This window comes from Cryptomeria japonica, chromosome 9 (genome assembly GCF_030272615.1).
Source record: "Cryptomeria japonica chromosome 9, Sugi_1.0, whole genome shotgun sequence".
Classification (NCBI taxonomy): Eukaryota; Viridiplantae; Streptophyta; class Pinopsida; order Cupressales; family Cupressaceae; genus Cryptomeria; species Cryptomeria japonica.
Genome location: NC_081413.1, coordinates 511,506,053 through 511,533,479, shown reverse-complemented (window position 1 = coordinate 511,533,479; position 27,427 = coordinate 511,506,053). Strand labels below are relative to the sequence as shown.

The 27,427-nt window shown below is 34.1% G+C and overlaps 2 protein-coding genes across 2 annotated transcripts; both read right to left on the bottom strand.

Moving 5' to 3' along the window:
- Window positions 1–11,060: 11,060 nt before the first annotated feature.
- LOC131046995 (disease resistance response protein 206-like) lies at window positions 11,061–11,710 on the bottom strand. The gene has a single exon (XM_057980808.2). The coding sequence runs from the start codon at window positions 11,640–11,642 to the stop codon at window positions 11,064–11,066; it is 579 nt and encodes a 192-aa protein (XP_057836791.2). The 5' UTR covers window positions 11,643–11,710; the 3' UTR covers window positions 11,061–11,063.
- A 6,069-nt stretch (window positions 11,711–17,779) lies between these two features.
- On the bottom strand, window positions 17,780–18,550 carry LOC131046985 (disease resistance response protein 206). Its single transcript, XM_057980801.2, has one exon. It carries the CDS (start codon window positions 18,471–18,473, stop codon window positions 17,895–17,897), a length of 579 nt encoding a protein of 192 aa, XP_057836784.2. The 5' UTR covers window positions 18,474–18,550; the 3' UTR covers window positions 17,780–17,894.
- Between the last annotated feature and the right edge of the window lie 8,877 nt (window positions 18,551–27,427).

The following is a 27,427-nucleotide window of genomic DNA, read 5'->3' as shown; positions in this document are numbered from 1 at the left end:
AATTTAAATAATTGAGCATTTTAAGACTAAATCTTCTTTATATTATTTTGTATCAAAATTAAAGGATTCTATTAATTTTAGTGGGTTGATTTTATGGGTCTATGTCATTTTCATGGGCATGAATTTATGAATTTATCATGTATCTCACACATACAATTCAAAATATTTTGTTTATATCTTCAAATTCATCTCTATCTTTTTCTAGTTGTCAAGGATTGCTAGTATTTCAAAATACTTTGGCAACGCTACATGATTGCTAGGGTCAAATTCTCCTAGGTCACACTTAGAAACACTAGCTTATAATTGAAACAAAAATTTGGGACAATAAGCTTCAAGCATACAAGTTCTCTGAAATGATGGCATAAACTTAGATTCTTTTTTGTTCTCAAATTGAAGAGTTTCTAAGATGATATGCAATTTATTTGAGTGATGATTGTTTGGTTCTCCCTTGATCTCAAATTGAATTTTTTTAAATACAAGTACATAACAATAAGTCATGCTAAATGTGTATAAGTTAACTCATGGTAGGAAAGAAATGGCTAGTTGACCAAAATTTAAATTTTAGGGACTCTTGATTGATCTTACATAGAGCGATTGACCCAAGCCAAAAAAGAAAGCAACAAATCTAATGCATGTAATGAAAGTTTGGAAGATGAAGCACAATAGTGCACATTATAATTGTTAGATATATATTGAAATATGTATGGGTATCAATGAGATGGATCTTAGTGTGGTAAAATGTGTCAATAGGGATGAGTAATGGCATGGGAGAATAACCCCAATATTGGACAAGAGTGTTTCATAAATATCAATATGTAATTGTATTAAGTCATCCATCAAAATGAGGACAAAAATAATTGACTAATAGTATGGACCGTATCAAAATTTCACCATTATAATAATTTTCCTCCATTTCAAAATGTGCATGAATCTTAAAATGATAATGTATCTCAAACTATATATGCACTCAGAAGCATAAATGTACAATGTATATTAAGACATAAAAGGATTCCAAGGTCCATGTAAAGTAGTGAACCCCTCTAGATCTCATCTTTGAAGAATGTTGGTCCCAATCCTAAGCTTAATCCCAATTATAAATCCCATTTTACTAGATCCAATCTCTACACTCCTCATTTCAATCCCAATCTCAAATAACTAAATCCAAAAACAATTAATCAACAAACCCAACTCCAAAGTCACAATTATCAAATAACCAATCAAAATATCCATCATCACTTCCAACATCTAAATCCATACAACTTTGACATCATAAATGCAACCCAAAATGTAGAATCCATTGCATCCCTGCAACTACACTTTACCACAAAAGTTATGATTACACTTTATTAAGATGTTTATATTTGTACATTGTCAACACAACTATCAAAGATCATCATCATAGTTGTGAATTGTATACTAATGCAAAGCTCCTAGAAAAGAAACTATTGGAAACTTGAGTTATGTTGATTTGTATTGTGATTGATGTCAAGCTTGTTTCGAGTTTCTCATTGATGTTACGGTCAATTATGTGTAGAAGTGTAGAGATTCTAGCAGATGACCAGTTGTGTCGTTGTTAGTTATGGTATAGAAATATGTATTCAGATGTTGATTTGTTGTCTGCTAGTGATGTTGAGTGAGTATGAGGTGTTTCTAGAAGGCTACAGTAGCAAAAGTTTTAATATGCAAGAAAGAGTATTTAATGTCCTAGTGGAAGAATGCTTTGAATTCCTCTAGTTTGTGAAGAGTATGGATTGCCATTCTGGATATAATGTTTATGATCTATGTAGATTGCACTATCAATTTTTTAGGTCCTTTGTTACTTAGATGATCAAGTTGGTTGATGTTGTTGTTGTTTTTGAGAGTCAGGTTGTCTGTCAAACCTAGTTTGGGGAATGCTTGGTGGTTCTTGGATATGTGGATTCAGCTATTTTGGCTTGGAGGACATGTTCATTTGGTTCATGCAGTGTGAACCGGTTCAAATTTTTAGTGCTATTTTGATTTGCATGTGAAGTTATGTTGTTATGTGTTCGACATGCTTGGTTGTGTTGGCTTCTTGCCAACCAAATTGGTTTATCTTATTTGGATCATACTCTTTTGGTCTAGATATGCATTGGAGGTTAAGTTTGGATGTTGATATGGGTCTCGCCATGGCGTGTGTAGATTTACATTATGTATTTACATTGGAGGATGTTTTGGGGCTGACTGATTAGTGTGCTTTACTGGTCATTTACACATTTTGTTTGATACTGATTTTGGAGAATCTGTTAGTGTGTGCGGTCCTTTGAAATCATTTTAGAAGGATGTGTTGTGATGTTTTGGGTTCCCTTTATCTCTTGGAGTGGACCGCATTATGTGTTATTGCCATTGGTTCAGGTGGCCTAATTTATGTAATATTGTATAGTTTGTCTGTAGCTAACCTAATTTAGGTTTTAATGAATGGTCTTCTATATATAGATGTGTGGTTGTATGAGATGATGTATGAAATGTGTGTGGACTGATGTGAAGTGGATGTGAATGATGTGCAAGTAGATTTGGTGTAGTAGAAATGTGATAGTCAGTTTGTGAAGAGATTTTACTATGATGTGTTCAATGTGATAGTATTTTGAGACAATGGTTGATGTGTTTTCCATGATATTGGTCACTTGACACAGTGGTTCAAGGATAACTTCATGATCAAGAGATCTTGTTCATTTCAATTCATCTATTCGCTATACTTGTTAGAAGATAGTGTGTTCATTTTTGTAGCTTGTGTAGTGCTTTGTATCTTGCCCTGAGATAGTGAGTCTTAGTACTTTTTGTCCCTTGTATCTTGACCTAGCATTGCCTCAGTATTGTAGGTCCAATCAAGTGTAGTGAGCTACTTGGGCTTGATCCTAAAATATTGTAATCAATTATTCATATTTTGAGTGTGATTCTCACTGTGGATTTTCCTTGTGTAGGGTTTTCAACATTAATCTAGTGTTCATGTGTTTATTGTTCTCTGTGCTTTCATGTTTCATATTTATAGTAATAATTTAATTATGATTTGAATCTGAAAATATCAGAAGTAGAGTATTTTGAGGTTTGGACTGATTCGATCCCCCCTCTCAGTCATGTGGTGTGTTAAAAAATTGGTCTAAGAGTGAGGTTCCTCTTAGAGAATCTTAACCACTCAAAGGAAGATTTAGAATGACACAAGAATTTAATTATAAAGCACCGAAGTTTGATGGGAAAAATTACTCTGTTTGAGAGGTGTGAATTTATAATTCACATCGTGATTGCGAAGGTTTTTCCTTTCATTTTTGGCTTAAGTACTTATTTCTTCTCGGTCGTGGTCGTTTTGGTCTACAGTTCGTGCACCCCTGCCACATGTTGGCAAGACACACCCTTTTGATGGTTTCTTTTTCCTTTAACCTCGAATCCTTGCCCAAACACCACATGTTATCGTTTCTCTTTTCCCTGCAGACCCTTGCTCACCTTTTGTTAGGACGTGTATTTTAAAGATATGTGGTAGCTTCGCGGGACTTTTTGGGTTGCCGGATTTTTTGAAAGATGAAATTGCCCACCTTCCTGCTATGTGTCATTCCAAGATAGATTCTTGAGGCTCCACGTGTCCAATTTTTAAATGAAGGGCATTTCTTATTAGGCGAATTATGAAATAGTTAGCGGGGAACCATTTTTGGGTTTTTGTTTGAAAAAAGCCCAGGGAGTTCGTTGTAATGGGATGGTTAGGATCCTTTTATTGATCCGATTAATGGAAAGGTGTTCATATTTGTGCAAAAGGTTGAAGTGGTCATCACTTTCACGATATTTGATGAATGTGCGAAATGATGACAGGGAACCAACTGGTGTGTTATGATGAAGTTTTTCTTGTTCCCAATAGAAGGAAATTGAGCTCTCCTATATTTAAGGAGAAATGTTTGTATAAGAAAGGATTCCAAATTCATTTTTCTAGAGAAAACATATAACGTTTCTAGATAGGATTTTAGGGCCTCAAAGATATTGATTGTTCTTCTGAATTAAATTAATCAAACTGTACCTCAGACCTCTGAGACTATTGTTATTTAGCATTCATTAACAGTTTTCTATGCAATTTCAAATTCAGTCTTGACTCTAGTAATGTATGCCTAAGCTCTTCTAGTTGAAAAAGCCTTAGAATCCGATGTATATAAAGTTCTCTATGCTAACTATTTGACATAAATATCCATTTAGGCGTATCACTTTAGATTAAATTTACTTTTATGTTTCTTCTATCCTTTTTCCCTCTCAATTAATGAAGAGCCGACTTCTAAAATCCCAGAGGTTACTCAATGTAAATGCATAGGTTCCCCAAATCCGAGTTTCTCATAAGGCTATTTTTCTAGAAGCAATTTTAGAGATAAATAGGGCCTTAGAATTCCATGTATTTAAAGTTCTCTATCCTAATTATTTGACATAAATATCCACTTAGGTGTAGATTAAATTTACTTTTATATTTCTTATATCCCTTTTCCCTCTCAATTAATGAATAGCCAGCTTCTAAAATCCTAGAGGTTACTCAGTGAAAATGCATAGGTTCCCCAACGCCGAGTTTCCCAAAAGGTTGTTTTTCTAGAAGAAATTTTAGAGATCAACACTTTTTTTTCTAGCATGCTCGAGGGCACCAAAATTATCTTAGCTTAAGTGGGTGTATGAGCCACAGACCCCTTACCAAATCCCAAAATTCTCTGAATCCAAACCTTCTAGTTCCACCTCCGATAAACTTCCAAGCTACAAGTTCAAGAGGAGGTATTCAAGCTGAAATCCAAGCCCCTCTGCAAATGGCCTCCTCAAAAATTTGTTGCATGGAATAGTGGGAGTCCCTTTATTCCTCTTGTTCCTCCTAATGAATGGGATGTCATTCCAACCTCTACGTTAAAAGATTTACCAAAGTTTAGGAGGGAAGATTCCAAAACTGATGAGGAGAACTTACAAGATGTAACTAATGTATGTATTGTGCATAATGTCACACAACAAAATGTGGAATTAAGGCTACTTGCCACCTCTTTCAAAGGGAAAGCTTAGGATTGGTATAGGTCTCTCAGACCAAACTCAGTAGCTAATTGGGATCAATTGGGAGACTTGTTTTTTGCACAATTCACAGAAAAAGGAGACAAGCCCTCTTTATTATAACAGTTGATAACTATCAAATGGGCTCCCTAAGAGGATATAACAAATTTTAATACCAGGTTCCAAACGACTTGCCAGAGGATCCCTGTGACAACCTGTTCCCTTATAGATATGGCCTTTATGTTCTACCTTAAAGCTTTTAATTCAAACATATGCATTATTATTCGATCCCTTGGTGGAAATACCCTTCTAGATGCCTATGAGCTTGCGATTCTAGTAGAAAATAATTTTATTGACATAGGGAAGCTACCTCCTAGACTACCTATGCTACTATTTCTGGAATTGTCAACCCAAGTGCCTGAGAAAATCTCCCAAAGTATATCTACGTCATAATCTATGTATGTTTACCCAAACACCCAACACACTAGCGCTTTTTCTTCCACAACTCTAGCTACTAAAGTAAGTGATATGAAAACCTTGCCATGAACTTTTCCAATGAAATAATCAATCTTAAAAAGCAACACGAAATGCTAGATAGGCCCTCTTTCGAGAATTATCAAGGTGGAAGACCCTCATACCAACAAAATCAGTTTCAAGGAGGCATAAAAGAAGTGCGGATGCAACCTATCAACCAAATTATACCTGTAACAACCACTTTGCAAGCTATGCCACTTAAATAGAACAGGGAGCTAGTGATAGGTCAAAAAAATTGAGTTGATGATACTAACTCTTGGTGTTTCCCCTGCAATGATGTTCACATGCCATGAAACTTCTTGTGAGGAAACTTATAGCAAAAGATTGCATAACATAGAAATCAATGAGAAAAACCTGACACGAGAGTATATACAAGCCCGTGGATGTAGGACGCTATGCTGATGGGTAAAATGCAGAATATGTCTTTAGAGAAAGAAGAAGAGATTGCTCCAGACCATGCCCTTTTCTCATGGATGGAGGGAGAAGAAATACTATTTACAAATGATATTTTTGCGTCATCTTCAAAGACGCCCCAGGTACAATCTCACTATAACCTATTCTCTAAATGTTGATTCATGGGAGAGCCTATTGTGCAACAATCAAAGATAATTCCAAAGAAGCCTCAAGAGTTGCTCATTGCAGTTTCCACTATTCAAAAATCTAAAGAGTTTATACCTTACAAACCTAATGAATAAATAAATCCTATTCTTATGGTTCTTGACGTAGTTGAACAACTGAAGAAGGCTCCAACAAATGTCTCCTTATGGGATATCCTCATCATCCCTGAGAAGAATTCCTTTTAAGGGAAGCTCTAGGTGAAGTAAAAAAGCCCTCTCGGATATGCGGAAAACTCATCAAGTGCAAAGGACAAGGAGCTAGAATATGGGAAGCAGTCACAACCATTTGCAATACTCACTAATGAAGGAGAAGTTCCCGACAATGGCAAGGTTGGTAAAATGAAACGTACTCCATTCTTTCTGACTCTCATTATAGGAGATAAATTGCTTCATCAATCTATGATATAGTCTAGATCTTGTACTACGGTAATGCCCAAGCAAATTGTTGAAGTCTTGTAGCTAGAATATGAGCCTTTAAATAGAGAAGTCATGCAGCTTGATGGGAACAAAGTTCAAGCTATAGGTCTAATTTAGAGCCTTCTGCTCACCTTATTTGTTTTCTCAAGCATCACAGTCCCTCAAGAGGTACAGTGGTCATTAACATTCCCTTTGTTTTTTACTTTTATTTATCTAGAGATTTTACTACCAAGATAGGATGATACCTCTCATTGGACTACTCTCACCTAATCCGTAGAACCAAACATGGAGCTAAATTGAAAACATTGTCTAAACCCTTGTATTTAGAGCATGTAGCTGATGAGGTTGTGATTAATTTTGATGCAACTCATACTTCTATCACTGAGAATGAGATGAAATGTGTTGAATTGCTTGAAGATAAGGAAGCAACTAGTGACTATACCCCAGATCAGGAGGTTTTTCTCAATAATTCATAGATGCATATGCCTTCGGGAATTATCATGCCATTAGACTTGGAACTTATGTATTTTTTGATGAAGATCATATAATCCCCAAGGTGTCAAAAGACCCCCAAGACAAAGAAAACAAAGAACAAGGCCGAGCCTCAAAGCTCTGGACCTTACACTTTGATGGAGTAAGATGCAAAACAGGATCCAGAGCTGGTATTTGCCTTAATTCCTCGTCTACAGAATAGACCCTTAGGTCCTTCCATTTCTATTTTTATTGCTCAAATAATGAAGTAGAATATGAAGGATTAGTCCATGGTTTGAGCCTTGTGGAATGCTTAGGCGTTAAATAGCTAAAAATCTTGGTAGATTATGAATTAATGGTCCAACAAGTTTAGGGTATATCTGCTGCAAAACATGTCCCCATGCACTAATACCATCACAGAGTCTAAGATTTGATCAAAATTTTTGAAGCTTTTGATATCCTGAGAGTTTTCCAAAAGCAAAATGAGGTTGTAGACTGTATGGTTACAATAACATCCCAGTTTGATCTTGTTTCAAGCTTGTTAGAAAGCACTCAGTCTGGGTAATCGTTAGACTAGCTATTCCCGACCATGATTTACACTAGAAAGTTTTTGAAAGTGATGAACAAATAGTAATGTTCATACAACAATCTTGTGAATTTGTTGAGCATTTACAACCTAAAGTTGTTGAAGCATATGGTGATCAAGTAATTCAACTGAAGTCAAACAAGATTCCAAAAGGCCTAATCATGTATTAGAAAATATTTTTGATTGTGATGATGCAATAAATGATAAACAAAAGTTTGTTGCTGACATGGGAGATTACACTAATCTTCATGTTAGAAATGATAAAAAACTTAAGGTTGGTAAGAACATTCGTTAGTGGGACAAGGACAGACTAATTCATTTCTATGAAAAGTAAAAGGGAGTAATTACAAGGTCTTATGACAAGCTTAGGGGGTTACAATCCTGACATATTTTAGCACACCATTGAGCTCATTGAAGGAGAAAAGGTAGTTCGACAAAAGCAGTGTCCTGTTAATCCAAAAATTGAGTCCTTGATGTCTTAGAAAATAGAAGAAATTGATTAATTCTCGGATTATTTATCTGATTAAGCACAACATGTGGGTGTCTAACCTAGTTCCTATTCGTAAGAAGAATTGGGATACCTGCCTTTGCGTGGATTTCCCAAATTTAAACAAAACATCTTTAAAAGATCATTATCCTCTCCCATCTATGGAGCAAATTTTACCCATAGTAGTTGGATCTAAATGTTTCCATGCTTGATGGCTTTTCTGGGTATAACCAGGTGTTGGTTAAGTAGGAAGACCAACATAAGACAATGTTCACCATGAAGTGGGGAACATTCGCATATGATAGAATACCTTTCAGCCTTTCAAAAGTCGGAGCCACTTTTCAAAGGGCAATGTATGTCACTTTTAAGGAACTTATCAATAAAATCATCTTTATCTATCTAGATGATTTTACTTTTTTTTCTAAGAATAAGGAAGATCACTTTGATCATTTGGAGCTTGCTTTTCAGAAGTCCTTAAAGTTTGGGGTTTCCCTCAATCCAAAGAAATATATTTCTGGCATCCCTTAGGGAAATTTTCTTGGACATGTGGTGTCCAAAGAAAGAGTTTCAATTGATACGAACCATGTAAAGCCTATCATGGAGCTTCCCCTCCTTGTGAACAAGAAGGTTGTTTAGTCTTTCCATGGTAAATTCAATTTTGTCAGCAGATTCATATCTGACTTTGCCAGAATGGTCAAACCAAACACTCTGATGCTAAAGAAGGATCTGCATTTCAAGTGAACCCAAGAAGCTAAAGAGGCATTTGAAAAAATCAAAGAGGCTATTTCATCTTCTCTAGTTTTGGTTAACCCTAACTTGTCCAAAGATTTCCAAATGTATGTTTACGCTAGCAGTTTTAGCATTACCGCAATGTTGACACAGAAGGCTGATGGAGGAAAGGGAGAGCACCTAATTTCTTTCCATTTAAAAACTTTGAAGGATTACGAAGTCAAATATAACTTCATTGAAAAGAAAGCATTTTCAATTGTCAAAGGGGTGAAGAAATTTTGGCATCTCATCACCTTTAATAAAACTACAATGCATGTGTCTCATCTGAGCATTGGGGAATACATAATGGAAGGCGAGATCATATAAAAGAGAGATTTAATTTGATTACAAAAATCCTGAAGTATGACATTGATGTAAGATTGACAAAATTAGTCCGAGGGAAGGGTCTCTGTGAATACTTAGCTCAAGAAACAGAGGTTCCTGAAGAAGAACAAGCTAAAACAATCATTTTCCATAAGTGTATGGTTGAGAGCTGCTGGATAACGAACATAATGGAGCTCATGCAAAGTAGGAAATTTCCTTTTGATCTTTCCCACAATAAATATAGGCTACAAAACAGTGGTTACCACCTTGTTGAAGGAGTTTTGTTTAAAAGAAATTTTGATGGAGTGCTTCTCTGTTATGTGAACAAGTGTCAAGCAGAAAGGATCTTGCATGAGTTTCATGATGGCCTAGCAGGAGGATATTTTTCAGCTTAGACAATAGCTATCAAAATCACTCACATAGGGTATTATTGTCCTTCTCTTTTTAATGATGCACACACTTTGGTTCGTGCATGCAAACAATGCTAGTTATATGTTGGCAAGCGTAGAAATGCAGCTATTCCTTTAAGATCTATAGTGGTAGATGAACCCTTTTCTCAGTGGGGGTTGGATTTTATAGGAAAGATCAACCCGATATCTTCTTTTGGTCACAAATGGATCTTCACATAACCGATTATTTCACTAGGTGGATGGAAGAAGTGCCTCTATGAAATGCAACAAAGACGAAGATTTTGAGATTTTTAGAGGACCTTGTGTCAATGTTGGCCCCCCAAAAGCCATTATTTCAGATAATGCTAAGGTATATTTAGCCTCTTGGGTCACATAGGTCGCCCTCAACCATGGTGTTTATAAAGATCCTAGCACATTAATAAAGATCTCAATAGATGTAATACAATGTCAAATAATTTATAAAGGTGAGGTTATGGTGTCTACAATACAACTCTTCGAACGTAGATCATATAAGGTAAATTCATGAAAATGAGGGCCCAATAAGGGCCCAAGGCTTCTATTTTTCTTGAATCAACTAAAATTAAAATATCTACAATAGTTCCCCTAGGTTGTTCACATTGTTAGGGAGCCTCAAATGTCTTAGGATTTTGACAAATAGGTTGAAAATGTGTTCAAAAGAAAATATTTAATAAGTTTATAAACCGTGCTATAGGTCTTTTGGTATTGTCAATAATACGAATCATTTGAAAAACGGGGTATTAGGCACCATGGAAAGAGGGAAAGGTAAAATACTAATGTATGTTTATACAATACTAATGTATGTCCGTGAAGATTAGAATGAGTCATTCCTTGTGCCCAAGTGTCTCCAAATGCAAGCCCTATGTGGTATGTATCATACCCTTGTAGCCTTGCCTTGTATACATATTTCAAGCTTGCTTGTCCATCACAAAGATGTTTAAGGTTTTTTCAAACCCTTTTAAACCTTGTAAACCTAAGAAGATGTCTGTTAGTGTGAAGTCCAAATTGCTGATTGACTTCGTTGCCATGAGAGTTTAAGTAGTTCCACAAATAAGTTAAGGTCTATTAATATCATGAGAACCATCATGTCAATCACAGGCCTGATGTAGAATATCTATGATAGAGCAGTCATAGATGCACAAACAGTCTATAATAGTTGCAGGCAAGGTCACAAAATGTCACACTGTAATGACATAACGGCACAAGAGTTGCACATACAAGAGTGCATCATGATGATCATGACAAACGTTCATACTGCAGGTCTTATCATATGTAGAAGGGCAATTATCAGCAATATGTAGGAATGAAAGCACAAAAAAAAGTCATTTCATAATCTTCATAAAATAAGATGGCAAAAGCGTGCTCTTACATATCAGAGCTGGTCCCAATCAGACATTATTACATATAGACACTAAAAAATTTCATCAGTAACACTCATACAATGTGATATTCACTCTCAGACGGAAATAAACATCGCCCTCGTATGCATCGGTGTTGATTGTAGCAATTCCTCTGGCCATTAAGAAATCACCAGTACCACCAACTACAGATATATCTCTGTACTTGACCAAAATTGGATCTGCCCCATTGAAAGTGATGGTGCCCTTATAATCTGTTGAATTCAACACAAATGTGAATCCAAGCCAAGAACTGAATGTATTCTTCATATCATAGAAATAAAATCCCTGAGCTCTACCCACTGGAGGAGAGTGAAGATTATTGTCAAGAGTAATAGGATCATCAAACACAGCAAGATTTCCAAAATGGTTATTGCCAGTCATAATGGTGAGGTTAGCTCCTTCAGGAGCTGCAACAAGTGCAGATGTTGCATTCTCTGCATTTTGGCCATTGCAGATTATATCATGGAAATACAAAACAAGACTCCTGCAGGGCTTTGGAAGCTTCTGTTTCCAGCTATGGCAATCTACACCGTTCTGTAAAACTGTGGACACCAGAAGCCACAGAAAGCACAAGTTCAGAACTCTACCATTCCAGATTGCCATTGTGCAATATATATGAGAAATGGTTGAAGAAAGGAGGGCTCTGAACTAGAGGAAGAAAATGCCTCACTATTGTATTTAGTGAGACAGTGGTGTGGATTTCGGCTTGTACTTGAGCTCTATATATAACGCTGAGCTGCACAAATTAGTTTCCAAGATAAGTTTCTTTGCGGGAAGTATGAACTGGGTGCTTACATCATTTATTCTTCTTTTTCCACCTACTTTCCATTCTATCAAAGAGCCACCAACTAGCTGAAATAAACGAGTTTACACGCGAGTCAAAAGAAGGCTGGCAAATTTTGAAAACCTTTTGCGTAAGCGACACGTCCTCGTGTTTCTTTTTGCGTAGGAAACTTCGTGGGTCGAGTGAGAGAGGAAACACACAACCATGTATTTAGTCGTCTTCTTGTACGGTCTCGATTTTTTTAACAAATGAGGCCTACGATGTGAATAATTAGAGCCCACCAACTTCCAAACAAATAAAGGTTGTAATAGGTGTAAAACAAGATAATTTTTTAATGTTAATTTAAGTTAGCTAAGTAAAATGTATATAATTTGATATAAATTATTTGAGATTGGTGTAAAATTTTATTTAAATAATAATTAGTTTTTATATTGATCCATTAAATTTGAAGTTAAAAATCTAAATGTGAAGGATAATTATATTGAATATGAATTATTTTAATATAATTATAAATAATGAATATCATAAAATAAAAAATATTAAATTTTTTGTAGTGTTTTGTCTTGAAATCAAAAGAGTTTTGTCTTGGTATTTAAAATATTATGAGGAGATTTGAATTCTTAAAGGTCATCCCTAGAAACACTATGTTTATAGTTGAAGAAATGATTTAGGACACTAATCTTCAAATATGCAAGTGCTTTGGAATGACGATGCAAGCTTAGATTTGTTTTATTGTCTAATTAAGTAGAATTGTCTAGGTAAGTAAATTTCATCATTAAATTTTTCCCCCATTTTGAAGTGCACACTAATTTTAGAATTATAATGTATCTCAAAGTACATAATCACTCAGCGTGAATATATAATATAGATTTAGACATAAAAGGATACTTCAACGTCCATGTAAAGTACAAAAGTCATCTAGTTCTCATCTTCTAAGTGCATACTAAAATTTAGTAGCATTGACCATAGAAGAGAGAAGAAAGATAGTATCCTAGTATGTGAAATTGTACCTATATAGTAGTAATTTCTTAGTGTTTTTCACCTTCTAGCTATATAGATCATTGGTAACTATTTAGTACGAATATAAATAGCTACCCATTTTCCATATTCCCCAATATTACTTCTCTTTTTGGACTCAAGAGACAACTCTTTCATTTAATCTATCAATTTTTTGGACTTGCAATATCTCTACAAATAATCTACAACTTCTTTGAACACTTCTTTAGCATTGGTTCCTCTTACATGGGATTTTTTTTTATAGTACTCTACTTAAATGTGTTTGTAACATTTTACAATAGTCTTGTCCTTATTGGATTATTCACTCTTTTCATGTGGCATTATAAATGAAACTTTAAGAAACCCCCTCTAAATTTTTTTTATAAAATCTTGGCGAATATTTAATTATTTTTAAAGAAAATAATAATTTTATTGGCAAATCTTTCCTTTTTTTAATGAAAAATATTAATTTTATTGGCGAATTTTTTATATCAAAATTTTTTGGTAGAAAATATTGGTGAATATTGGAAAATAATAAAATATGCATTAATTACCATTTCAAATCCTTTCATTTAATTTTTTTTTTATACAAAAGTAGAGAGCTGAAGATGGAAATCATTAATGAGTTTAAGGGGTAGACTCTACTTTATTTAGTTTCTACCATTAATTTAAAATAATCTAATAACCCTCTTTGTATTTTGTGAGATAAAATGTACCAACAATTTGTAACACTCATGGGGCCAAAAATTGCTTTTAGACAATTGATTTTCATTGAGGTCAACAATTTAAAATAAAGTTCAACTCCCACAAGCATTACAACTTGTAGGTACAATTTACCTCATGGAATACAATGAAGGTTACTAGATTATATTTTAAATCAATGGTGGCAACTAAAGATTGTTGATGTAACACTAAAGTAACTAATAATTATGATATATATTTGACAAATTAATTTAGATTTCTACAATAAATTATTAAATGTTGGCAAATCTGATCCAATCATGTATCGAATATTGTGGTGAATTTTTGAATTAAAAAAATTAATAAAATAAATTCTCTAACGATTTAAATGACACTAAAATAAAAATTTGTGAAATTGTGGCAATTCAAGTCACCTTAAAAGTTGAACTTATTATCCAAATTTTGATTCCCAAAATTCAAAAAATAGCCAATTGGTGAATATTAGCCACTAAAAATTTCACTGGATGTTATTCTCTTCTAATTTTATCTCACCTTACCATTTTAATTTTTATTGTCTATGAATTCTTTTGTAGTACAATTGGCACCTTGGTATCTCAGTTTTCTTATTATCACTCTTATTCACACACTACTAGAAAGGATTTATAGTTGTTATGATAGATTTGTTACTATTATTATACCTTCCTAGATACAGTATGATAATAGAACACATTATTTATATTTATTTCTACATCTTAGTCTTTATGGTTGTTGAAAGACCAAATTAAGCACTTGATCATTCATGGTAAGCTCTAGGAAACCTTAACATTTTCCTTCATTTTGGCTATAGGTTGTTATTTGAATTTCTTCAACATAGGATAGTTTGCATCCTTTCTCTGTCTCCATTATCATTTCTCTTTTTTTGAGAAAATAGATAGATTAAGATTTCTTTTTAACTTCTATATCAAATAGTATCACTTGGTTTGCTACTTTTTTGTCCTTGTTTCCTATTGTATAGGTAGGTTTAAATGTGGTTAAATATTTAGATTTTAGAACTTTTTTCATAATAGTAATAGACCAAGATTACAATGCATGAGAAGGACTACAACATATTACACAATTTTTCATGAATCGTGAAGCCATGCTTACCAAGGAGCACCAATTCTTGGCTCCAAATTATTTATTTTTCTTAGCTACAATTCTAAATTTAGTTTTAAATAAACTAGCATTTCATTTTCCAACTCAATTAACGTATTATTAAAATTTGAAGATATCACTTTTCCTATATTTCATTCAATAATGTTTATCTTGTTAATGTCACTCTTTAAGACTCTATTTAAGTACCTAATGTGTGCTTACAGGATTTACATTATGTTTTCAACAATGAATATGAATCCATATTCATTACTGTCCCTACAATATTCTTGTAGCTGACCCATAACATGTATAAATTGGACCTAAAACATATTTACATTGTAACTATAGTATTATTGTACCCATATTGACTGTAGCACTCTGTACTCATATATAACACACTCTTGTAGCTCACTTGTAACATTCATACATCTTATTTGTAATATTATATTTTATTTATTTTTATGTAAAATAGTAGTTTGTTTTTTTCTTTTTAATATTGACTTATGTAATCTAATTTTATTGATTCATGTCTTTTGTAAGTTTCCTTACATAAGTTTTAATTTTAACAAGTGTGTGTGTGTGTGTGCGCGCGTGCGCACGCACGTGCATGCGTGTGTGTGTTCATGTGTGCGTGTGTGTGTGCATGCATGCATGGGACAATATGTGTTAGGGGGATTTATACATGAGTGTAGAAGCATTTGGTTAATTTTGTGGCCTAAGGAAACTTATTTTTTTAATATGTCATTTTAAAGTTGTGGAACTAGACTTTAATGGAATCTTGCTATCCATTAAATTTGAATCTAGGAAGGATTTTGCATGGAATTAATTTATCCTATTGTCGAGGTTCTCCACTGCAAGCTTATTTTAGTCTAATTTTTCTAAATAATTATGCTCATGAAGACAAAGGATCTAGTTAGAAATGTTGTATCTTGTCAATAATGTGCATTATTTGGTTGATCTTCATTTTAACGATTAATAAGAAATATTTTAATCTTTGTAATACATGTATTTCTCATTATTTTATATGATTAATATTCCTATTTAAGCCAACATTAATCATATAAAGAAAAATGAATTACTTATTAGATTTATTAAAAAATAATGCAAGTTTTCGATTAAAAAAAGTGAGATAGGCCCATGCCATTATATATTCGCAAAGTGACACGAAGAGCGCATGAGGGATGCACAACTAGCAAATAAAAAATCCACTAAAATACAACAAAAAATCAACAAGGAGAAAAGAACTTGCTACTAAACTAAAAACCAACAAACAAAGATGACCAGAGAAACCAAAAAACATAGAACAACCACCCAACACAGATACAAAGAGACAATCCACTACATGGGGGTACTTTTTTCCTGCCAATCCTGGCACAAACTAAGCACATTATAAGAAAAATTAAACTTTTCTACTAGACCCAATCCCAGAGCTAGAGGAGACCAACGTGAAGTCAGGGGTGGCTTTAACCAGAAATGCAATGGGGTCATAACCCGTTGCCAAGGACTTCAGGTGTTTTCTTTTCTTTGCCCTTTTCCTTTCCATCTCCTCATGGAAATGAAATACAAGGTTAAAAGAAAATACAAACTACTATTTATTAGTTCATTTGTTCTAGGAGAACTCATTTTTTATAGAGAAAAGTATATTATAATTTAAAATTTAAATCCTCACAATAATATCTTGTTACAAATGGCTACACTAATGAGTAAAAGTATTTAACTAGTGAGGAAGATGTTACTTGTTTGATATTGACCTTTATCCTTGTAAATGGATTGATTGACAATCTTATCATTTTTAATTTGTTAGTTCATTTGTTAGGACAACGCATATTTTATAGAAAAAAGTATATTATAATTTAAAATATAAATCCTCACAATATTAGCTTGCTACAAATGACTATACTAATGAGTAAAAGTATTTAACTAGTTAAGAAAATGGTACTTGTTTGATATTGACCTTTATTCTTGTAAATGGATTGATTGACAATATTAATATTTTTAAATCTAATATAACTAAAAGAGCTATATCATTATTAAATAATGCATAAAGGACATGCAAAGATGTTAAATAGTTAGATAAGATTTGGGTCATTATCAATTGAATTTTTTGAGGATTATATTTTATATCTTTGGATCTATTCTTAGACTAGCATGCGGTTAATATCGTTTTTTTCTATGGGAGATCAATCTTATTATTTTAATTTTAAATGATATGGTTAAAAAATTATGAAACAATGACAATTTTTACACAACAATTAATGATAGAAAAAAGTTAATCATGAAATTTTTTTATCAATATTATTATCATTAATGCGATGAGATTTCCACAATCTATGTTATATTGTTTTGAAATTTTTCTGGATTTGATTGTGTGTATTTATTTCCCATCAACGTTTCAAATCACACTCTTTGATTCATCATCATGGTGAAAGAATCACACTCTTTGAAATTCTTTCATCTTGATGATGAATCACAGAGTGTGATTCGAAACGTTAATGGGAAAAAAATACACACAATCGAATCAAGAAAATTTCAAAAGAATATTATTATCAATCCATATGATAACTTTATGTATTAAAGAGCATATTTGTTGAGAATCTAATATATGTCTATCCATCAAATGGGTATGGAGAATTGTGAATTAATATATACACGTTCTCCTCTTAATGATAAAGATATCTATGATTTTAAATGTCGAGTGAATAATTTTTATGGATTAATTTGTGATGAGAATGTATATACATTGTACTATATGTAGTTTATTATTATTGTAATTCAATTGATGAAAACTCTTGTATTGAATATTAATGATAGTTGAAACTTTTCTATTTTAGATGTAAGCGTGTTACAATTAAATAAATTTTAAATAGATTTTAATTACAAAAAATAAATTAAAATAATAAAAAATAGGTTTGATTATTTTGAATCATTACTTTCAAGTATATATTATTATATTATTCTTAATAATGGGAAGAAGTTCTTCAAAGACATGATTGATTTAAAGACTATTATCATCAAAATAATGTTTCAACATTATACATAATGATTGAAAGCAAAGAATATGATCATTGAAAGACTTATTAATTCATTAGACACACTTAATTAGGAAACTTGTAGTACTTCTTTATCCACATTAATTTGAAAATGCTTTAAGAAAATAATATCTAACTCATTAAAAAAATTTGATGGAAAAGGAATGCTCTTACACATCAGAGCTGGTCCCACCCAGACATTTATTACATATAAACACTTTAAAGACTTGATTAGTAGCACTCATACAGTGTGATATTCACCCTTAGACGGAAATAAACATCTCCCTCATACGCATCAGTGTTGATGGTAGCAATTCCTCTGGCCATTAAGAAATCACCTGTACCACCCACTACAGATATATCTCTGTACTTAACCAGAATTGGGTCTGCTCCATTGAAGGTGATGGTGCCCTTATAATCTGTTGAATTCAACACAAATGTGAACCCAAGCCAAGAACTGAATATATTCTTCATGTCATAGAAATAAAATCCCTGAGCTCTTCCCACTGGGGGAGAGTGAAGATTATTGTCAAGAGTAATAGGATCATCAAATACAGCGAGATTTCCAAAATGGTTATTGCCAGTCATAATGGTGAGATTAGCTCCTTCAGGGGCTGCAACAAGTGCAGATGTTGCATTCTCTGCATTTTGACCATTGTAGATTATGTCATGAAAGTACAAAACAAGATTCCTGCAGGGCTTTGGAAGCTTCTTTTTCCAGCTATGGCAATCTCCACTGCTCAGCAAAACTGTGGATACCAGAAGCCACAGAAAACACAAGTTCAGAACTCTAACATTGCAGATTGCCATTGTGCAATATATATCAGAAATGGTTGAAGAATGCAGGACTCTGATCTAGACAAAGAAGTTGCCTCACTATAGTATTTTGAGAGACACTGGTGTGGATTTCAGCTTGCACATGAGCACTCTATATATAAGTAATAATAACGCTGAGCTGCACAAATTGGTTGAGGAGGTGGGCATGATTAGTCGGTGAGTGTTTGCTCTTTTTCCAAACTTTCCATTCTATCAAGAGCCGCCCATTAGTTGAAATAAATGAATATACAAATCAGTCAACGAAGGCTGGCAAATTTTGAAAATGTTTGCGTAACCGACACAAACAATTATTTAAACTTCTTGTTGTACGCTCTCAATATTTTAACAAATGGGGGGGGCCTACGATGGGGATGATTGGAGACCACCGACTCCTAACCAAATAAATAAAGATTGTAATGGGTGGAAAGCTAAAAAGAACTTTTAATATTAATTTATGTTATTTGAACAAGTGTATATAATTTAATTTAAATTATACTAGTTTAGACTAATATTTGATTTAAATAATAATAATTTTTTATATTGATCAATTAAATGTTAAGATAATTATATTTAATTTCAAAAAAGATAAATAGTTTTAATGTAATTTTAAAATATGAGTGTCATATGATTTTAAATAGTTGTGTTTAATTTTCTATCATGGAACTATTGTGGAGGGTTGCCATTTAAGTAATGATTAATTCATGTTCTAATAGGCCAATTGAGTACTTAGTTATTTTAAGATCTTTGTTTTCAATTTGAATGTTTGAGAGGGTTAAGTTGCAAGTCTTTCATGTCACATATTAATTAAATATTATTTGTTGCTCTGTAATTGGAGTTTGGTTTGTCTCTACAGATTGTTAGAGGCTTGTCCAACATTACAAGGGAGAAGGCATGCATACCTAGTCTTAAGTTTTTTGAACTATGCGACATTGTAGGATCTACAACATAATATATAAGTAATGAATGATTTGTTAGACATGCTAGTAGTGTTGGCAACAATGTCTTGATGCGGAGGAGATACAAATAAGTGCTCTAGTTAGTGAAAGGTGTGTGTGTGTGTGATGTGGCTTACAAATAAAATATTACACAATATGACTTCTAATTCACCCTTACATGTATTAGTAGTTTTTAAGAATTAGTAGTATTCAAAATAATTTAGAGATGTTATGCAATCTTTAGGGTCAAATTCTCCTAAGTCAATCCTAGAAAAAAATAACTTTATAGCTGAAGAAATGATTTAGGACATCAATTTTCAAACATACATGTGCTCTAGAAGGATGGTGCAACCTTATATTTATTTTGTGTTCTTTTAAGTGTTCATAGGATGATATACACAAAATTTGATTGATGAATGTTTGGGTCACCCTTGATCTTAAATTAATGCAAGTTGAATTTCTTTAGATATTAGTATGGGTATGAAAATTTCACCATTATATTTTTCCTCCATTTTGAAATGTGCTTGAATCTTAATTTGTCAATGATGTATCTCAAAATAGTCATGCACTTACAAACATAAATTTTCAATTTACATTAAAACACAAAAGGATTCCAAGGTCCATGTAAAATAGTGAAACCCTCTAGACCTCATCTTGAATAACTTTGCTCCCAATCCTATGCCTAGTATCAATTCTAAATCCGATTTTATAACCCAATCCTAACATTCCTCATTCCAATCCTAATATCAAATAAAACAAAATTTAACTTTTTTTAACCCACACACCCACCTCCAAAGTCTCAATCATCAAATAAGAAATCCAAATATCTATCCTCACTTCAAACATCTAAATCCATACAACTTCATCATAAATCCAATTCAAAACCTAGAATCTACTACATCCTTGCAACAACACTTTACCACAAGAGTTATGATGACACTATATTGAGATGTTTATTTTTGGACAAGGTGAACACAACTATCAAAGCTCATCAACATAGTTATTAATTGTACACCAATACAAATCTCCTAGCAAAGAAACTTCATAAATAATAATATCATGAAATTTGGTGCCTTAAATATCTAGATTAACTACATCATAGATCTAGATTCATATGACACCTAAAGTATAAGGATTCAAGAATCACCATGAAATCTCAAAAAATTGAATTAAAATTATAATAATAATTCATCTAATGGTTAAAAACACTTCTTGTGGCACCTTGGTAATTACCATGATAAAAACCCATTCATTGACATCATGTGTAAGTCAAATAGCTATGTGAACCTTGTAGTTGGTGGCAAGTTGTTTTGTTCATTATTTCATACCTACATGTCCTATCATGTCATTCCATCATACCATTTCTCCATATTCATTTATTTATGCTCATCCATCTTTTTACCTGCCTTAATCTTAACAAGGATTAGGGGCGCAATCTTACTACATACTTCAACAAATTCTTGATATATCCATTCTTTGTACAACATCTACTATCACTTCATTGACATTTTAATTCTATGTATTATAGTCATTAGACATCTCCCCTCCAATCCATCCATCAATATATATCCTCTCCACCCCATCCAATCCATCAATTATTTCATCCAAACCACCTTTATCCTTATCTCTAGGCTTGGGTTATCCCTTAAATTGGTTCCACCATCAAGAGGACAAATAAAAGAAAATCATGTTATAATACAAATACATTCCTAGAATCTATTGCATGATTATTGAAACACTTCATCGGTAAGGCTCAAGTTTGTAAATTGAAACATACCTCACTTAGAATCTCACATCAATAAAAAAAATCCATAATATTTATTCCCTACCTTAACACAAGTTATATTTTAATATATTTTAATATAAATCAATCTAATGATGATCTTCAAAATGTATTAATCACAATGCTTGTGTTTTTCTCGTCATCAACAACACCATATTTCCTATGTTATTAACACAAACAATGCTATACTCATCATCATGAAATTAATCTACAACTTATAGCTTAGCTAGGAGAAAATCTAATCCAATCCTCATAACCATCCTTTGAATCCCACCATCTGATCTTCCAACACATCCTTGGCTTTAACATGTCATTAGATACCAACACCTTTTTATTGTATGTTTTTATAATTATTTTATTTGGGTTTGTGTTTGTTTTATGCCTATATTTATAGTGCTCCATCAATCACACCATCATAGTGACCTTCATCCTTTATATCATGGCATGCCTTGATAATGTTCCTCTTAGATCATTACATTGTTTGTAGCCTCTTTTCTTTTGTGTAAGTTCATATGTACATGGAACATTATCATCGCGATCCATTATATCATTGTGCATAATGCTCAAGCCTACAATAAATATAAGGTTTCCTTTTGTAGGTAAAGTTACTTTGATAATTGTTATAAAATGTCCTTTCTTATAATGTACCATTATTTATCTATACACCAACAACATGTATCATTATAGTTATATTAAATCGATATAAGTTCTTATTATTCATCATGTACAACCATGTAATATAGAATCCTATCATATTGATGTGGTGGCCATGTCCAATGGTTTTTTCTCCTTCTCCTTTGCTTGTGAGGAGGACCTATGATCTGTTTTAACGAGTAGTCCCTGGATGTTAGGAAAATCATCGTTGGCTCTCAATAAATGGGAACCAGACTTTAACTCAAAGGAATGAGAATGTAATGAGGCCCCTATATGGGTGTGGCTACCAAGTTTTCCTATGGAGTTCTGGGGCAGAGAAATATTTGTTGGTGTTGTTGCATGCTTTGGTGAGCTCTTTTTTAGTTGACCTAATGACCTCTACGAAGAGGCACCTGGTGTATGCCAGACTCTATGTGAATGTTAAACAATTTGTTAATTTTCTAAAAGAGATTGACCTATACTCTAAACTGGGCAGATGTGTTTAGAAAGTAGATTATGAATCTATTCCCTTTGCTTGCCTCCATTGCAAAAAATTTGGTCATTGAAGGAATTTCCTTCAAAGCCTAAGCATAAGAGGACCTAGAAGAAAAAGATGAGACAAAGGGGGTGGATTTGGTGGAGTCCTTTCCCTTGGGTCCCACTCCATGTATGGATGGAGTGAATAATATCTCATGTGTTTAGGATGGACCAGATCCAAATATTTTAAACCTAGATCCCTTGAATGAGGGGGGGATGTAGGGGGAAGTTTGAAGCTTGAGGAGATTTCTTATGGGGATGAGTCTGTGATGGAGGTTCATAGGGAACTAGATCCTTCCACCCACCTTGTTCTTGAAGTTGGGAACTCATCGGATTCAAACATGCTCGATGATGTGACCTAGGATGATGATGATTCAAATCTGTTTATTGAGGTTAAAGCTAAGCACAGGAAAAGGAACTCCCCAAATGGTCATTTCTTAACATTGGTTTCTAGTGGTGTTAAGACTAGAAACAAACAAAAGGCAGATTGTGGATCTAATTTGAGAGTAGTGGAGAGGCCTCCCAATGAGATTAGTAGAGATAAGCATAGTCAGGCTTCTATTGTTGATGGAGTCCAGAGAACACTATAGGACATGGGGATTGGTTCCCCCCATCTAGTCAAATCAAAGTCATCTCATGGAATATTAGGGGATTTAATTATCCCCACAAACATGATCTTCTATCCAACCTAGTTAGAGATCACAAGGTGGATATATATGTTGTTCAAGAAACCAAAATGCCTAGTTATAGAGTGGGAAAGATCAAATTGGTTATTTTCGGAGAGTACATATTTCATTGTGCTGGTGGTGATGGGGCTTCTTGTGGTATTTCCACTTTTTGGAATCCTAGACAACTTTTGGGTAAGGTTGTCTTTACCTCTCCTAATTACATTGCCACTAGATATACTAGTCAATCTGATGGGTCGTATTGGATCATATCTAATATCTATGCCCCAAATGGGAAAAATGCTAGAAAAATGCTCTGGTCCTCTATCATTAATGTTAGAATGGCTTTCCCAAATGAGAAATGGATTCTATTGGGGGATTTTAATACCCTATTATCTAGTATGGAAAAGGTTGGTGAGATGCTTGTTTCAGATGAAAGTAGGCAAGACTTGGCGGATATGATTAATTCTCTAGGTTTGTTAGACCTTGATCTCCTTGGAGCTAAATTCACTTGGTCCAATAGAAGAAGTGGGGGGGACCTCATCCAAGTTAGACTGGATAGAGGTATTATTTTTCCTGAGTGGATTCGTGATGCTTCTTGTAGGTTAAATGCATAATCTAGAATTGGCTCTGATCATTTCTCGATTTGTCTAAGTATATCCCCTTTGACCGGGAGGAGGGCCTTCCCCTCCAAGTTTGAGAAGATGTGGCTTTTATCTTTGGATATTCATGAAAATATTTCTAAATGGTGGAATGTTGACATTTAGGGAACTGCGATATTTAGAGTGGCTAAGAAACTAGCCAATGTCAAGTCCAATATCCAACTCTAGAATAAAAACATCTTTCCGCAATATTTTTCAAATAAAAGAGAATCTCAAGAAAGATTTGGATGATGTCCAGTCTCAAATCAAAGATGTGGGGAATGATCCTATGGTTATAGACAAATAATTTGAGTAACTTACCAAGATTTATGATATCATCTCTAAGGAGGAGGAATCCTGGAAGTAGAGGTCCAAAGCTTTATGGCTTAAATATGGTGATAGAAACACAAAGTTTTTTCATATGACAACCCTCAAACATAGGACTTCAAACAGAATCAATTAAATTTTGGTGGATCATTGTTGAATTCATAAGCAGGAGGAGTTGAATCAAGAAGCCATTAGATATTTTTCCGCTCTTCTTTTGGATGATGGCCCTCTTGATGTTAATGCTCAAGATGAGATCCTACGGGAGTTTAGCAGTGTTTTCTCCTAGGACATGATTAAGGAGCTAACCAAAATCCCATCTCATGATGAGGTTAGAGTTGTGGTCTTCACCTTTGAAGGTAATAAAGTTCCTGGCTGTGACGGCTTCCCTATGTTCTTTTTTCAAATCTTTTTGCAGATTATTGGTTCGGATGCTGCTAGAGAGTTTTTTGGTTGGATGCTGCTAGAGAGTTCGTTGGTTCCAGATCGCTTCTTATGGAACTAAATGCCACCTTTTTTGTCCTAATATGTAAGAAACCTGATGCTAGTTCCTTTCAGGAATTTAGACACATTAGCTTATGTAACTCTATCTATAAAATCTTTACCAAAACCATTGTCTTCAGGCTTAAAAATATTCTGCCTCTTTGATTTCGAAGCATCATAATGGTTTTGTTCTTGGTAGATAGATTTTGGATTCTATTATTTTTGTTCATGAGAATATCCATTCTTTGTCTGTCAATAAGAAGTCAGGCTTCATGTTGAAGTTGGATCTCCTCAAGGTTTATGATTGGGTCAATTGGATTTTTTTGTTTAAAGTGCTTCAATCCTTTGGTTTTGGTAACCATTTCATCCATCTTGTCAATCAGTGTGTTACCACTCCCAAATTTTTAGTTCTGGTCAATGGTTCAACGTCTGGTTTCTTATCAACGTTGAGGGGTATTAGATAGCAGGACCCCCTATCCCCATTTCTCTTTATTTTGATGAGTGAAGCTTTTAGAAAAATTATCGAAAGAGATGTCGGGAAGAGAAATCTGATGGGTTTATGACCTTCTTCCCAAGCTACTATTTTCTCCCACTAGCAATTTTTTGATGATACACTATTGATGGGGGAAAGTTTGATTAAAGAAGAAAATACTATTAAAGATATACTAGATACTTATGAGAGAGGATCGAGGCAAAAAGTCAGTCCCTCTAAAAGCTCCATTTTCATCATGAATACTCCTAAGCATAGAAAAATGAAGATTGCCAATATTTTGGGCTGCAAGATGGGTTCTCTCCCTGATTCATATTTGTGTCTACCCTTGTGTGTGGGACCTGCCTCGAACTCCTTCTGGTCTAGCCTGATTGATAGATTTCAAATGAAGCTGGCTGGCTAGAAAGGTGCTTTGTTAAGCCAAGTAGGTAAACTTCAGTCAATTAAGGCATCACTTCAGAACCTTCCCGTCTATGCTATGAGTCTCTTTAAAATATTGACCAAATTTGCTGATAAAATGGAAAGAATACAAAAGAATTTCTTATGATCAGGTACTGAATCCAAGTGTAGGCTTCATTTGGTCACCTGAGATTAGGTTTGTTTGCCCAGAAATAGGGGAGGCCTAGATATTAGACATCTGAGATACTTCAACAAAGCTTTAATGACTAAATAGCTATGGACATGTTTAAAGGAGAATAATAAATGGATTGATATTTTCAAATACAAATACCAAATTCATGGTTTCCAAAGATTGTTGGAACCTTCTAGACTTCAGTCTCTGATCTTTGCAACAACTTCTTCAGATCCACTCTCATTATCTCTCAAGGAAGCTGATGGGTTCTAGGAAATGGTAGAGATATAAGGTTTTGGGATGATTGGTGGATAGGAGAGGGACCACTATCTAATTCGGTGTGGGTGTCACAATTCAAAGAGAAATGCATTAATCTGATTGGAACTTGGGTTGCAGATTATATTGGTAATGGAGTTTGGGGACCTCAGAATCTTGGATGCTTTTTTGTCTCCTTTGCATTCTTGGTTGAACCCAATCATCATTCCATCCTCTCTAGTGGAAGACGCGGTCATATAGAATGGTTCTACCTCTGGGCACTTTTTGGTGGCAGATGCTTTTAGAATCATCACCAGGTCTTTTTCTCCTCCCCCCTTTTGGGTTGGAGTTTGGAATAAACTCTTAACTCCTAAAGTTAATTATTTCCTCTAGTTATTCATGCAAAACATGATCTCTACCATTGATAATATTTATAAACGTGGGATCCCAATCACTAATAGATGTTTTTTATGTAAAGAAGAAGGTGAAAATATTGATCATATGCTCTTACATTGCTCCTATGCTAGGGACATTTGGGCCCTCTTTCTAAACCTATGGAATATTAATTGGATCCCCCCTGATTTTATTCAAAACTTTTGGTGCCAATGGAAGTGCCCATATGGAAACCATGCGATTGGTACTTAATGGGATTTGTCCCTACCTCACATTGCATGGGGTTTGTGGAAGGAAAAAAATAATAGGGTTTTTCAGAGATATCAAGTGGAATGCTCTTGCTGTGGCTATCAGAATAAGGAATGTTATTAAGGAAAAATTTCTTAATTACTATCCTGGTGGGAAAAATGATCCTCCACTTGAGTCTATCCAAGAGGAATGGGATACTATCAAGAGGTGGCAGATATGCTAGAATATATCTATCCCTCTCTATAAAATTAAACATATCAGAGAGAATGTTTTGTGGAATCCACCCCCTTTGGGGTGGATCAAAATTAATATCGATGGAGTGGCCAAAGGAAATCCTAGGCTGGCTGGTTGTGGGGGAGTGGCGAGGAACCATTTGGGTTTGCTAGTCTTTGTGGTGGTGCTCCCTTTGGGCACCTAGACTAACCATTTTGCAAAGATTAGTGCCACCTACATAGGACTACACATGGTGAGCAAGGAGGGGTTCAGATGGGTCTGGTTGGAAAGTGACTCGCTTAACATTGTCAAATTCATTAAGGGATGTACGGTGCCTAGCTGGACTATTTCAAACTTAATCAAGGATTGCCTTGAACTGATTTTTAGCCTAGAGGATTTCAAGATATCGCACGTTTTTTGGGAAGGAAAAAAATTGGTCTATCATTTGGACAACTTGACGGTTGATAATGTGGCAGTTAAATGGTGGAGAGGAAGGGAAAATTTCCCAAAATATCTGTGCAACCTAGCAAGAAATGATGCCAAGATCTTCAACCTTTCCAATGAATTTAATGATGAAATATTATGATGGGATGAGAGCAGTTGGGGTGGTATTTCAAATTATTACCACTTTGAGAAGTTCTAGAATTTTCAGACTACCCTATTTCTGGTTTTGTTTCCTCGTAGTTTTTTTGGAGTATTGTTGTTTGAATTGCTCGAACTACAAAATGGGAGGTGAAAAGAATAGGTTTGAACACACAGCCTATGATAAGTGGCAG